The sequence below is a fragment of the Chrysochloris asiatica genome, unplaced genomic scaffold (assembly GCF_000296735.1).
Source record: "Chrysochloris asiatica unplaced genomic scaffold, ChrAsi1.0 scaffold00010, whole genome shotgun sequence".
NCBI lineage: Eukaryota > Metazoa > Chordata > Mammalia > Afrosoricida > Chrysochloridae > Chrysochloris > Chrysochloris asiatica.
Window position 1 is genome coordinate 8534643 of NW_006408528.1, and position 14393 is coordinate 8549035.

Below are 14393 nucleotides of genomic sequence, written 5' to 3' on the forward strand. Positions count from 1 at the left end.
CTTTAGATCCAGAGAGAGAGAGCAACTGTGTGCTGAAGACTTGCGGAGGGAGGTAGTGTAGGGGACAGGCTTGCAGGGTATACCCTTTGGTTGGTTGATGATGCATGGAGGGGATTGTAACCATGGCAATGAAACGATATATAATAGAATGAATGCAAAACTAATGTTTTTCCCATGTAAACTATCACATAATTCACAACATTAAAAAAAAAAAAACACTTAATAAGAAGTAACTTTGGCTTAGAATCACATTAAAAAACAAAGCTGTTCAAAAAAAAAATTTAATGTCCTTTAAATACTATAAGTTAAAAGTACTGCTATAAAATAATTTTGCTGTATGTGCCGTGGTTTTGGTTCTGACTCCAAGTGACCCTGTATAGCATTTTCAACAGTGGCTTGATGGTTTGGTCTGTCAGCCTGGTGGTTAGCAGTCCAGGGTTTATCCAAGAGGACCACACCAGGGCTCAAAGAAATCATAGAAGCATTTACTAAACAAAAATAACAAAATGTGAAGCTATTGTTTCTTCAAATATCCTCCATCTAGGTTTAGATGGATCTGTTTCCATTTTTAGACAGCCCTGGTGTGGCACTATAGGACAAGCACTAGACTGCAAGGTCAGTCTGAACCACAAGGTCAGCTGATCAAACTCATTAGCTGCTCCTCAGAGACCCTACACAGGGTCTCTGAGTCAGAACAACAAACCTTTCCCTAAAGAATGCTGTAATTTTAGATTTATGCCACATCAAAAAGTAGGTTTGTCATCCTTGAGGGACTCAATTAGTGTTCCTTTGAAATGTTACGTTTTGGGAACAAAAAGCAGTCTAAAGGAACTATAGGGGAGACAGTGGCAAGATTTCTCAATGTCCCTTGCTACCCATGAAGATTGAGAAGGTAGTGTCATGATGAAAAAAAAAAAAAAAATTCTCCAGCACAACTTGCCTGGCCTTTTTCTCACCAGTGTAGTTTTCAATCTTCTTAAAAACTTGTCCTTGTAAGTCCCTGTGATTGTCCTGTATCCACTGAGAAAAATCTAACAAGATTATCCCTGTAATCCCCTAAAACAGTAGCCTTAACCTTCTTAGCTGACTTCTCTGCCTTGAGTTTAACTGTCCCATCAGATCCCCTCAGAAGCCAATTTTGATTAGACCTCACTTTCTGGATTACTTGTAAAGTCAAGATTCATTCCTGGTTACTATATATTCCATAACATAATCTTTATTAGTTTTGATCTTGCTTAAAAGACAGATAAAAAATCAGCTGCCTGAGCTAGCTGATCTTCACACAGCATAATAGGCACCAATCAAGCTGAAAGCTTGCTGAGGCTAACATGTTTATTTAAAATTAAAAATGCAGAACGAATCATGTTACATCCCAATTTCAGTAGCTATCAGATCAATGGTAATTCTGTAGTCTTTTCCCACCAGTTTCTGCATTTCATAGTTTCTTCATTTGTCAGAGGTGACAGTCTTTCCTCTCATGTCTCAACTTTGAGGTCTTCCTGAACTTTCTTAAAATACTTGATCCATCTAAAAACTATCTATTAGTGTAGCATCACTGCTTTAAACTTGTTGCAAAGTCTCAATGTTTCGGGAAAATGTTCACTTGAGTTTTGTTAAAAATTTGATATTAGCTCTGACTTCACAATTATTTTTTACATGGCACAAAAAGTATCCTTTTCTGTATGCATCCTAATGAGACTAAGACAAATGTGTTACTGAGATGAGAGAATCTGTCTGTGGCACTGTGGGTTAATGCGCTAGACTGCAAAGTCAGTTTGAACTGCAAGGTCGGCAGTTCAAACTCACCAGCTGCTCCTTAAAATCCCTATTCAGAGTTGCTACGGGTTGGAACTGACTCGACGGTACTTAACAACAACAACCCACAGATTGCAGAGACATGTTTAAACGTGCTTTGTTTGAAATAAACCAGTGTGTATCTATGAAAAGGAATACTAGTAGCAATATTTTATTTAATCCTCGTATACTTCATGCAACAGAAATATTAAAATTTCAACAAAGATAAAAATGCCTACCTAATTAAAAGGAGGGGCTTGTGAGACAGAAACCAGCTTACCAAAACTCCATCATAAGATCCTGTTTCACTTGTCAGAAAAGCAAACATGACACACAGATATGGATTGTTCAGCTGCAATCGCAGAGTGCTGCACATCTCTCTCCAGAGTGAGTTCTTTTCATCCGTATAACCAGATAATGCCATGGCTACCACATTGAGGTTCAGATCTCCTGCATATTAATAACAGTTCAACAAAACGATCAAAGCTTAATATCCCCTTCTTCCACATTTCTTAAACAGAATCAAGTAATGATCAGGGACTTTTACCCTAAAAAAAATCAGCCCACTAGGATAAAATTTTTTAATCAGAATGGAAACTTTTCTAAGGACAAAAGCAAGTATTTTCATTCTTATAAAATTCACATCTATATATGTAAATCCTATATAGAACAAGTTCTTCCTTTAATTTTCAAGGTCTCCTTTTCATCAATTTCCTATACTATATGCTATTTGCTTAATAGCTAAAGGGGGGAAAATAAAGCCATCTTACTAGCTACTGTGGTTGTTGTTAAGTTCTGTAGAGTTAAGTGACCCTGTATATGGTTTTGGAGGAGCGACTGTTGAGCTTGAACCACTGACCTTGCAGTTCAGACTGACTTTCAGTCCAGTGCATTAACCCACAGCACCACACGAGAAGTCCTACTAGCTACTGTTGTTGTTGTTAAGTGCCATCAAGTCAATTCTGACCAGTAGTGACCCAGTATAGGGTTTCCGAGGAGCAGCTGATGAGCTCAAACCACCGAACACTAGCTACTATTAATTTTATTAATAAACAATCACCTTAAAATATTTAACAGCACTAATAGTAAATACCATTTTATCTTAATATGGCAATTTTCAAAATGACTTTGTCTTCCTGTTCCTAAACATATAAGGCACATACTTTTGTCAACTTCAAATTGCAGAAATTCAGTATTTCAGCATTTTTATTATAGTATTGTATCTTCCATTTTTCTAAGGCAAAATGAACTTACCAGAATCACCACAAAATTCAATTTAGACACATTTGCTATAAAGCATTGGTGATCAATAATCCTATAAATATTTGTTCTTATTAACAGTTTATATAGCTGTTGCTAAGCCATCAACCTAGCTTTCTATGGCTGTCTAGCCTTCAAAGAAAGTTTAGCCTCAAAAGAGAAAGACTAAATTTACCTTTAATCTTTATTCTAAAATAGCTTCACATTTACATAAGCTTTCCTTTTTGCTGAAGACCAGTACTCCTGAGAATTCAACAATCATTTTCTTTTTCTTGTAAATAAAACAGCCTTTCTCATTTTCTGTTCTTAGTATCATTGTTCTTTCTATACACATTTATCCCAACTAACTTTATACTTGTTTCTTCTGCCTGCTCTATTAAACTAGATTTAAAGTCTTTAAAATAATTGTAACAACAGAATTTACTTCTAATTGAAAGGGAATATTTGACTCAATACAATAAAGTCTTTTCCTTCAGTCCATAACCAATTTATATAAACTCCTGGAAAGCTAGTTTTTCCTGTTTCTTACATCAATTTCCCAGGTACACATGACAGGAAAGTATTACACTTTAAGGCTGCAGTAAAAGTATAATTAGAAATGATTACGAACATCAATTATTTTTTCCATCACAACGTAGCTTCTAATGCACTCTCAAATGAGGAAGGCAGATGTTAGAAAAAAAGTGAATGAAAGATGCTAATCTGCACAAAACTTTAGCTTTTTCAACTATAAGACTGCAAATAACTACAGCTAATTTCACTTTTTTTTCCTCCTATGGTACAACAGACCTACAATAGTTTAAAAATGGAGTTGTTATTGTTGTTACGTGCCGTCAAGTCGATACCAACCCATAGAGACCCTGTATAGGGTTTCTGAGGAGCGGCTGGTGAGCTTGAACCGCAGACCTTGCAATTCAAATGACTTTGCAGTCTGGCACATTAACCCACGGAGCCACACCAGGACTCCAAAAATGTTGTTGTTGTTGTTGTTGTTATGTGCCGTGGAGTCGGTTCCGACTCATAGCAACCCTGTACACGGTTTCCGAGGCTGTAAATCGTTACAGGAGCAGAAAGTCTCATCTTTCTCCCACGGAACAAAAAATGTAGTAGAGATAATAAATATTCTGAATACTCATTTGCTAGGTATATTTTAAAAAGATACCTATCTACGTCTTAGCAGCCCTAGAAGCCTAGTGAGTTACATGTTGAGCCGCTAATCACAAGATCAGCAGTTCAAACCCACTAGCCGCTCCACAAGAGAAAGATGCTCCGGTAAAGATTTACACAACCCTGGAAATCCCAGGGAGCTGTTCTACTTTGTCCTCTAAGTTTAAGTCGCAACTGACTAGCCGGCAGTAGGGTTGGCATTTTTTTTGGCATCTTCAGGAGCCTTGGTAGCACTGGACTGCTATCAGCAAGGCTGGCAACTCAAACCTACTAGTTTCTCCTTAGGAGAAGGATGAGGCTTTCTGCTCCTGTAAAAATTCATACCCTTGGAAACCCTATACAGTTTATCTATATCTTAAGTATTTCCAAGTGAAATACTTCTGACAAGGAAAAAAAAAACAACAAAAACTAAAAATGATTTGCTTCTGAGTACTCTGTGGCAAAATATCAGAGTACAAACTTGATTATTGTTGTTGTTAAGTGCTGTCAAGTTGGTTCTGACTCACAGAGACCCAGTACAGGGTTTCTGAGAAGCAGTTGGTGAGTCTGTATTACTGACTTTGCAATTCAGTGTTTGTCCTACAACACCACACCAAGACTCTACAAACTTGAGTACCATTCTTTAAAAAAGGATATTAAATGGTATAGTTTTTCATTATAAAATAGTTATAGTTGGATATTTTTAAGTAATTTTCTATATATAATATGATAATTTTTACAGACCCATGCTAATAATACAGCTTTCCCTAATTTATATTAAATGTATATTCATAGAGAGACCACAGACTTTTGATGTTGTTGCTGTGTGTTTCTTAGTTCCAACTCATGAACAACACCAGAAGGGTTTCTAAGAGCAGCAGGTAGTTTTGAACAGCCCACCTTATGGTTACCAGTCCAGTGCTTATCCTATAGCACTACATCCTTGTCTTATTAGTGGTAAATACTATATTTGTATTAGAACAAATATTTTAATTAAGTAGAAGCAGTTTTCTACACTAAGGAGCTCTGGTAGCGTAGTGGTTACAAATCAGGCTACTAATCTCACGGTCAGTAGTTCAAAACAACCAGCTGTTCCATGGGAGAAAGATGAGGCTTTCTGCTCCCGTAAAGATTTACAGCCTCGGAAACCCTGTACAGGGTCACTATGAGTAAGAACTGATTCCACGGCACATAACAACAACATTAATCTGGAGTCCGGTGTGGTACTGCAGGATAATGCACTAGACTGCAAGGTCAGTTTGAACAAAAGGCAGTTCAAATCTCACCAGCCACTCTTGGGAAACCCTATAGAGGGTTACTATGAGTTGGAACTGACTCAATGGCACTTTAACAACAACACACGAATCTAGGAAACCTGGTGCTACGCTGTAGGATAAGCATTGTACAGCTAACCACAAGATCAACAATGCAAACCCACCAGCTGTTCCTCTGAAACCCTATAAAGGGTTGCTATGAATCACATCTGACCCTATGGCACATAACAACAAAAACACTATTCTAACTACAAGTGTCAATCTATTTCCTAAAGGTTAACAAATAATTTTCCAAAAGAAAAAACACAAACTAAAAAGTACTCAACTGTTTGGCCAGAAAAATGCTTGCAAACTAAAGAAGCTCTAATTTCCAAAGAAATACATTTTGAAAGTGTTTGTGGAGCGAGCTACATTTAAAATAAAAATCACTGAAAAATCACACCATTTAAGCACAGCTTAAATTTATTACTAAAATAACATTTAACAGATGAAGTTTGTTTTATACAAACTTAAACTAAGTTATAAACAAGAGGGATGGACTAATATGTAAACTTTCAGCAAAAACTCACATGAAAACATTAATTTGATTAGATTGTGGAAAATACCAGCATGCTTATGTTAAATGATTCAACGAGCTACTGATATTTTAGAATCTAACCTAATACCTTTTTCGGAAGACGCTCCTTCATTCAGGATTTGAATTGCCCGTCGAATATCCAAGTTGAACAAAGCCACAGCAGCAGCTCTCTCCCATTCTCCTTCTTGGACAAGGGAGTTCAAGAACGGCCCCACATCCACATCCGTTCCTTTCTTAATCCACCCACACAGCTGTAACACTAAGATTCTCTCTTCACTTAAATTCTGAATATCAGTTTGCTTATCTAATCCACTCCAATTATGTCTGCTGCTTTCCACCATTCCTAAAAAAGAAAAATTTTAGTATTAATTGCTTTACTGTTTATGCTGAAATATATTTAGAAAACAAGTTAGTTTTACAGAGAAATATTTTAATAATTGTTAATATTCAACGTATTTTTTTTACTTATTTTTCTTTTCCACCTTTGTCCAATTAATCATTAAATTTTGTTCTACTTTGTAATTTAACCATGTTTCTCTGGCCTCTCTGCTAGTAACTTTGGTATTAATTACTTCTTGTCTACAGGCTCCTACCTGATATCACTGCTATCAATCTAAAACACAAGTCTAATTGTTAATACTCTTTAAAATCCTTCCTTGGTTCCTCTTGTTAAAGGATGATAAACTCCCTAATCTTTATGATTTCTAATCCTTGCTTGAGCTACTGCTAGCCCATTCTTTCCTAGCTTCCCTCTCACACTCTGCCAGCAACACTAAATGTGCTATGTTGGCTTCCATCTGTATATATCACCTATGCTGCTCCCGGTTTGAACTTTGTCTCTACCTCCTCTAAGAAACCTTCTCAAATCCTTAAAAACCCGTATTAGGAATACCTTCCATGTATGACTATCTATTCTTACTTACAACTCCTTGTTTACTTGTCCATATTTTGAACTAGAAATGTAAACTCAAAAAAAGAAATATCTATATTGTTTAAGTTCTATGAGGGAGGAGACTTGTCTACCTTGTTGATGGTCATGTCTCCAATTCCTGCATGATTCCTGGCACACAGTGAGCATGCAGTAATTCTCTGTCAAGTGAACGAACAAACTCACCTCATATTGCAGTTATAAGAAGTAAAAAAGCAACATGGGAAGAACAATTAGCATCGTATCTAATTTATAGTAAGCACTCAATAGGTGTTATTTGAACTGTATACTATTATGTATTTGGGCGCTAGATTATCATGAGCAAGATAGCTTAATGTGTTGACTCACTATGTGCTGATTTACTAGAGATAAGAGAGTGAAGTATTGCCAGATTAGAAAACCATCTAGTCAGATGATCATCGACAGTAACTGCCTCACTTTTTACCTTTGGGTAATAAAACTAAAAATATCTAAATGCACCCAGACAAAAAGCTGGCAATTTAGCACTGAGGGAATGAACAAATCGTCCCAACAGTAGTCTTTCTTTAGTTTGGGTAAAGACTAGTCTTGGCTCAGGATTGGGATACACAATTTGTCTCTACTGCACCAGAAACATTATATAAAGATATTCCATTTTCCCCTTTGCTTTTCATCAGAGGCTGTTTGTTGGTTTTTCCCTAAAATACATCAAAAGACAACAAAAATAATAATCAACCTCAGAATAATTGAAAAGGCACTATGGCCTGACATACTGCTCAAATATGTAAATTTTATAAACATGGTTCTGAATCCTTTGAAGCAGTGGCTCTAAAAGCATGAACCGTGGTCTTCAGGTTCATTTATGGGGTAATACAGTATGTCTGTACTTGTATCTAACTTAATAAAGGCACAAGATCAGGAGTTTCTAGATAAACTCATTCATTTTACTGCTCATAACAAAGATTACTTTTGGGCGGAGGACTAACGGGAGAATGCCAAAATAAAATAGATAAGTAGTCTACTGTTTGTGGACATAAGTAATTTGAAAGCCTTTAAAAATCAACAATAACTATATCATAAACTAACTATACTAGGTACAAGTTTGATTTCAATGCTAAACCTATTCAGATGAAAAATTAGCATATTATTGTGTAGTAATGAAAGTGCTGTAACAAAACAAGTTAGATTTATGACTTCTACTACTGCTCTTTGACTTTGTTACTGTTGTTAAGTGCCATCAAGTGGGTTCCTATTCAGAGCGACCCTGGAGAGTTTCTGAAGCTGTTAAGTCTTTGTGGGAGCAGAAAGCTTCACCTTTCTCCCATAGAGCAGCTGATGGGTTCAAACCACCAGCCTTATGGTTCACAGGCCAGAGCTTATTCTAGCTAATATAAATTACTTTTCTAGCAGCTTGAATCCAAATTTGACCACTATAAGAAGCTAGACATCAAATCCTAGGTCAGAGTGACAGTGAAAATATAACTCACAATTCCAAAAAAATAATAGCTACTACTAGAGCAGTTAATTAAAAATGTTTATTTTTATTTATCTGTCATCTTTATTTGATTTCCAAAATAGTTTATCAATTTAAAACATACATTAATTCATACCGACTGTTAAAGATTATCTCAGATATAGCTCCTTCATGTAGGACCATTCTTCATGTCACAATTACAGTCTTTGCCATTATATGACTAGGTAAAAAGTGTTAAGGTAGCAAAATACAAAGAGGTATCCTTCAGTTAGTGCCTTTCTATTTAGTTTTTAAAAGCAAAATACTGTGATAATATTAAAATGAATCATCAACACTTTATAAAGCACCTAATCTAATGCCTCTTAAAGTAAGTCTTCAAAAAATAACAGAGCAAACTTAGAAAGACAAAGAACCAAGACTCCCTTTCAAAAGGATTTTGTATATGCATTAAGTCTAACAATTCACTAAAACATCTAATCAGACAAGAGTATTTATGCACACTATCTAAAATAGCTAATTTCTGCTAAATGATGGGGGGGAAATGACTGCAAAAAAATTATATAGCGTTGATAATAAGAGTTTTCTTACCCAAAGAAGATTTTACAATTGATTTAATTCCAGCATAAACCAATGGTCCTTTGTTGCCTGAAGACTTCTGATCCATATCTTCTGTATACTGCTTCATAAGTATTTAAATGCATAGGAAATACTAGTGATGATGTATAATAAAATATTTCAAAGCTAAATTAGTTTTGATTTGGAGCCAATTCATAATAGGCGTCAGTGCATGTAAGGCACTAATCTACTGGAAGGATAGGCTTTGCTTCCTCCTACACAATTTGCAAAGCAGTATTTCAAGTTTAAGAGTTTTAAACAATTTTACTTTTTAATTTTAGTATTATGTAACTTGTACTCATGCATAAAACAATTTGCATGGTATTTACAGAATGACTTTTTAGTAAGCTTTAAGAACACCTCTATCGGATTCATCTCACAACATTCACCATGCAAAGGATATAGTACAGAGTATACCAGAGTGACTTGAGCTGTGGATCTTCATTTCCAGCTAAAATGTGGTTTCTCCAAACCTGCTCAGTATCAAGTCCATACCTTGATAAAGCACGAAGACGCATCTTTGTTGCTATATCTTTTTCTAAAGAATTATCATTTTCTTCTTCTGCACATTCATACAAATGACGACCACAAGCCCACATTAAAGATGTAATTGGACTCCAGGCAAGTGATATCCTTTCAAAAACTGTGAAGTCAGACATGGTTCGATTGGGAGTTACAACTATCATTCGATTTTGACTTGTTGGATGCCATGCAAATGAAGCAATGTAATTATCACAAGGTTGCACACTTCTTTCAATTATCGTGGGTTCAGTTTCATCCCCAATTGGAGTGGGTGTGTGTTGCATATCATATAACCTAATAATATTACTATCCCTTGTTAATGTAGCAAGCAGACCAGTCCTCGTTGGACACCATGCTACTTTTGTTAAGGGCTTTGGTTGTTCAGTCAAAGTCAAAACTGGCTTTTCAAATTTTCTAAGATCCCATATGGCAACTTGACCTTCATAGAAGGAAGCTACACGATCGTGGAAGTATGGGTCTACTGTCACCCCTTGAACAGCTTTTGTATTTACAAACATCTTTTGGCTTGTATTCCGAAGATCAAATATAGCTAGGTTACGATGCATACCAGCAAGCAGAAGTTTCTGGTCTCGTGGAAGCCAACAAAGAGAGAGACAAGCATCATTCTGTCCTAATTCATAAAGGGGTTTTGTTACTAACAATGTTGCTTCAGTTTCACCTGCTGAAAGTCTCACTTTCTCCATAGGAACTATATCAGGACTATATTTGCTACAGATATCCCATATTAGTACTGAAAAATCAGCTCTATGCTTATCTAGACCAGCAGCAAGCCAGTTACTATCCAATGGATTCCATGCAAGGGTATTGCACTGTCGTGCATGTTTTGGAACAAATTCTTTTCCTATCAAATCTTTGAACTTTGAGTTATGATCTTGACCAAGACTTGTAAGAACGACGCGACCATTTGCTTGTCCAACCGCAAGGAGACATTCAGGATCATAATTGAGATACCAAGCAACACATTTCATATAGGGTGTATCTGAATTTATTGATAATAATGTAGCTGCAGAGTCTTCAGATAAACGTAGAGATCCAGCTTTAAGTTCTGAATTCACAGTAGATTCCACATGATAGAGGCTCAGTTCTGAGTCACATACAACAAATCTATCAACCTGATGAGGTGCCCACAAAATATCAGGTTTTGTACCACTCATGTTTAATGATGTGCTCAAAGAGTCCAGTCAGGTCCATTCATTGAAAATCTGTTTTAAAATAAAATGAGTTTTAAGATATCAACAAGATACAATTATTAAGTTGAATAAACTATTGAGGGTGCCTTAAAATTCTCTATGAAGATACTCTGTTCTTCGATACATTTCTATTTCTACTATTGGTCATGAATTCAGGAGATAAAAAAGAACCACTTCCTTCACTAAGATGAACTGGTAGGAATCTGAGAACTCCATCCGGCTTCATTTCCCATGATCAATTATCTTAATTGCACCATTACTAGTACCTTCAATTTAACTTCAGGGTTAAAATAACTTTACTGTGGTAAGTAGATTAATAGTATTATCCTTTGAAGGGGATAAAACTTGAAAGGGCTGTGAATCATACTCCAAAACAATAGTTTACAGCAGCACTGTCCAATAGAACTTTTTGCAACAACAGAAATGTTCTAGATCTGTGTTGTACAGATCACATTTCTGAGAGCTAGATATGTGTGTACAACAAATTTTAAGTTTTATTTAACATCAATACAAATAGTGGCACAAGACCACCATAACTGAAAGTGAAGATTTAAAGTGCAATACCATTAGTAAAACAGAGGTCTCTAACTTTCAGTGATACAAAGCAGCCCACACAGCAGAATGGGGTCCTGGTGTGGCACTGTAGGATAGGCACTGGACTGCTGGTGATTCAAACGCACCAACCGCTCCTTGGAAACCCTATACAGGGTCGCTATGAGTCAGAACCAACTTCATAGCACTTAAACCACAACAGTAATACAGCAGAATAAATATTGGAATGTGGTGGTTATGTGCCATGGAGTCAGTTCCGACTTACAAAGACCTTGCATAGAGTTTCCGAGGCCATCAATCTTCATGGGAGCAGAAAGTTTCATCTTTCTCCCATGGAACCGCTGGTAGTTTCCAATTGCTGGCCTTAAGATTAGCAGCCCAACTCATAACCACTATGCTATCAGAGCTCCTTGTATTGAGCATTGTTGTTGTTGTTAAGTGCCAATGAGTCAGTTCTCACTCATAGCAGCCCTGTATAGGGTTTCCAAGGAGTGGCTGGTGAGCTTGAACCACCAACTTCATGGTTCAAATTGACCTTAGAGTCCAGCATATTAGCCCACAGTGCCACACCAGGACTCCTATATTGAGCATATTTGAGTTCTCTTCCTAGCTTTGACATGTACTGGCTCCAAGACTTAAAAAGGTTATGTGTGAATGGGGTCTCTTGTTTTCTCACTTAGACAGAATGAGTTAGTTAGTTCATGTTTCCCACACTTCAGTCATTAACGCTAATAACTTGCTATATCCATTATTAGTATTTTCTTTAAATTGTCTATAAATAAAATTTAATCTAATCATATGGCTATAAATCATGGATTGTTGTTATTAATTGCCATCAAGTTGGTTTTGATTCATAGTGATCCTATATAGGGGTTCTGAGGCTGTAAATCTTTACAGAATTAGAAAACCTCATCTTTCTCTGTTGAAGCAAACAGTGGACTCAAACTGTTGAACTTGAGGTTCGAAGCCCAGTGCTTGTTCTAAAGAGCCACTGCACCCCCATAAGTCATAGGTATGACATGCTAATAATATTTTTCAAAATATAGTACATATACAACTATTAAAAACGTTTGACTATCTTTTACCTAAAACCATTTTTATTTACAACCACTGCACTTTGGGACACTGAGTTAGAAGAGCAATAGAATTTTCTATTCTAATAATGTCAGAAAAATAAATAAAAAATGTTCAGTGTCAAAATTGGATGTTTGAAAAGATTAATATTCTAATAGCTTTTAAGTACAAATTAAAATAACTATGGTTAAAAGTGATGTTTTAATAGAAGAGGCCAACCACAACCATTTTAATGTCTAGCTCTAACTGAGACTGGTTAGAAGTGATAGTCTAGATTTAAGGTGAATTTAGATACTTTCAGTCTTCATTGAAATTGGATGTCAGTTCTTACAGGGCAAAGCTATGTTAATTCATTGCGGTTGTTAAGTGCCACTGACTCAGTTCCTACTCATAATGACCCTGTATAAGGTTTCCAAGGAGCAGCTGGTGGACTTGAACCACCAACCTTGCAGTTAGCAGTCCAGGGCTTCTCTTACAGCGCCATACCAGGAGTTCCATATGTTCATTCATAGTACCAGATGTATAACCAGAATTCAAATACAGACAGATTGAGAAATTAAACTCAAACATAATTGCTTTATTTAATGGTTCTATGGAGTCCTGGTGTGGCACTGTGGGTAAATGTGATGGACTGTAAGGTGTCGGGTGTTCAAACTCACCAGCTGCTCCTTTGAAATCCTACAAAGGGTCGCTATGAGTCGAAACTGATTTGATAGCACTTAACAGCAACAAAACAACAACGTTCCCATAAATTTCAGTCAGGAATTTTCAGTCTAGATTTCCACAGACCCATATAATTTAGATTGGGAAATGCATCTAAAAGTTTTTATACTGACTTTACTTCCTTCCTTAACAGTTCTGAAGCCAGGGTCAATAACTAATTCTATCACATGGTTGTGTGCCTTTGAGTCTGTTCTGACTCATATTGACTCTGGATAGGGTTTGGAGTTATAAATCTTTACTGGAGCAGAAAGCCTCATCTTTTTCTCGATTATATCATATAATTAATCTTAGGAATTATACCCTCATTAGCACCATCAAGTCTTTCATTTTCTTGCTGTTTGGCTTTCCTATTCTAGGTTGACCCAATTATTTACATTTTAACTCCTCTACTCAGGAGCTCTGGTAGCGTAGTAGTTATGAATCGGTCTGCGAGCCTCAAGGTCAGCAGTTAGAAACTACCAGCTGTTTCGCGGGAGAAAGATGAGGCTTTCTGCTCCTGTAAAGATTTACAGCCTCAGAAACTCTGTACAGGGTCGCTATGAGTCGGAACCAATTCCACGGCACGTAACAACAACAACTCAGGCTACCAAGTGCTTGCTACTAGACTGAAAATGGTTTTATGATTATGCAAATTCACTTCCTAAGACTATTACACAGAGACAGAATCAGCTACAAAAATTGCAAGGCCCAGGACAAAATTAAAATGTGGTTCCTTGTTCAAAGATTAAGAATTTCAAGACAGTGACAATAAAACATTAAATAAAAATGTGTATCTTCACAATCCAACCCCCACTATAGAAGGACCCTCAGTCATGAATACGGAGTCCTGGTGTGGCGCTGTGGGTAAACGCAGCTGTTTGAACTGCAAGGTCTGCGGTTCAAACTCACCAGCTGCTCCTTGGAAACCCTATAAAGGGTCGCTATGGGTCGGAATTGACTCAATGGCACTCAACAACAACAGTCATGAACACAAATCATGAGGCTTCTGTGTAAGAGCAAAGAAAACTGAAGCTGGAGTCAGAAGACCTCCTGCTAATCTTAGTGGCCCTGTCATGAGCTCCCAAGCAGTGGGTGGTGAATTGCCACATACTAGCATTCCAGTGCTTGTCCTCCGGAACCACACCAGAACTCATTAGCTAGACTAGCGTAGTTGTTAAGAATCAGGCTGCGAACAGCAAGGTCAGCAATTCGAAACTACCAGCTGCTCTGTGGGAGAAAGATGAGTCTTTCTGCTCCTGTAAAGATTTACAGCCTCAGAAACCCT

The 14393-nt window shown here is 36.8% G+C and overlaps 1 protein-coding gene across 1 annotated transcript in view; it reads right to left on the bottom strand.

Moving 5' to 3' along the window:
• The window catches only part of MIOS (missing oocyte, meiosis regulator, homolog (Drosophila)), a 35377-nt gene extending 24585 nt beyond the window's left edge, over nt 1–10792 (bottom strand). Inside the window, exons 1-4 of the mRNA XM_006834390.1 lie at nt 9451–10792; nt 9021–9119; nt 6140–6394; nt 2075–2244 (exon numbers count right to left, since the gene is read on the bottom strand). Of these exons, the coding sequence (XP_006834453.1) occupies nt 2075–2244; nt 6140–6394; nt 9021–9119; nt 9451–10744 (1818 nt within the window). The 5' untranslated portion in view covers nt 10745–10792. The remainder of the gene's footprint in view (nt 1–2074; nt 2245–6139; nt 6395–9020; nt 9120–9450) is intronic.
• Nucleotides 10793–14393: the final 3601 nt, after the last annotated feature.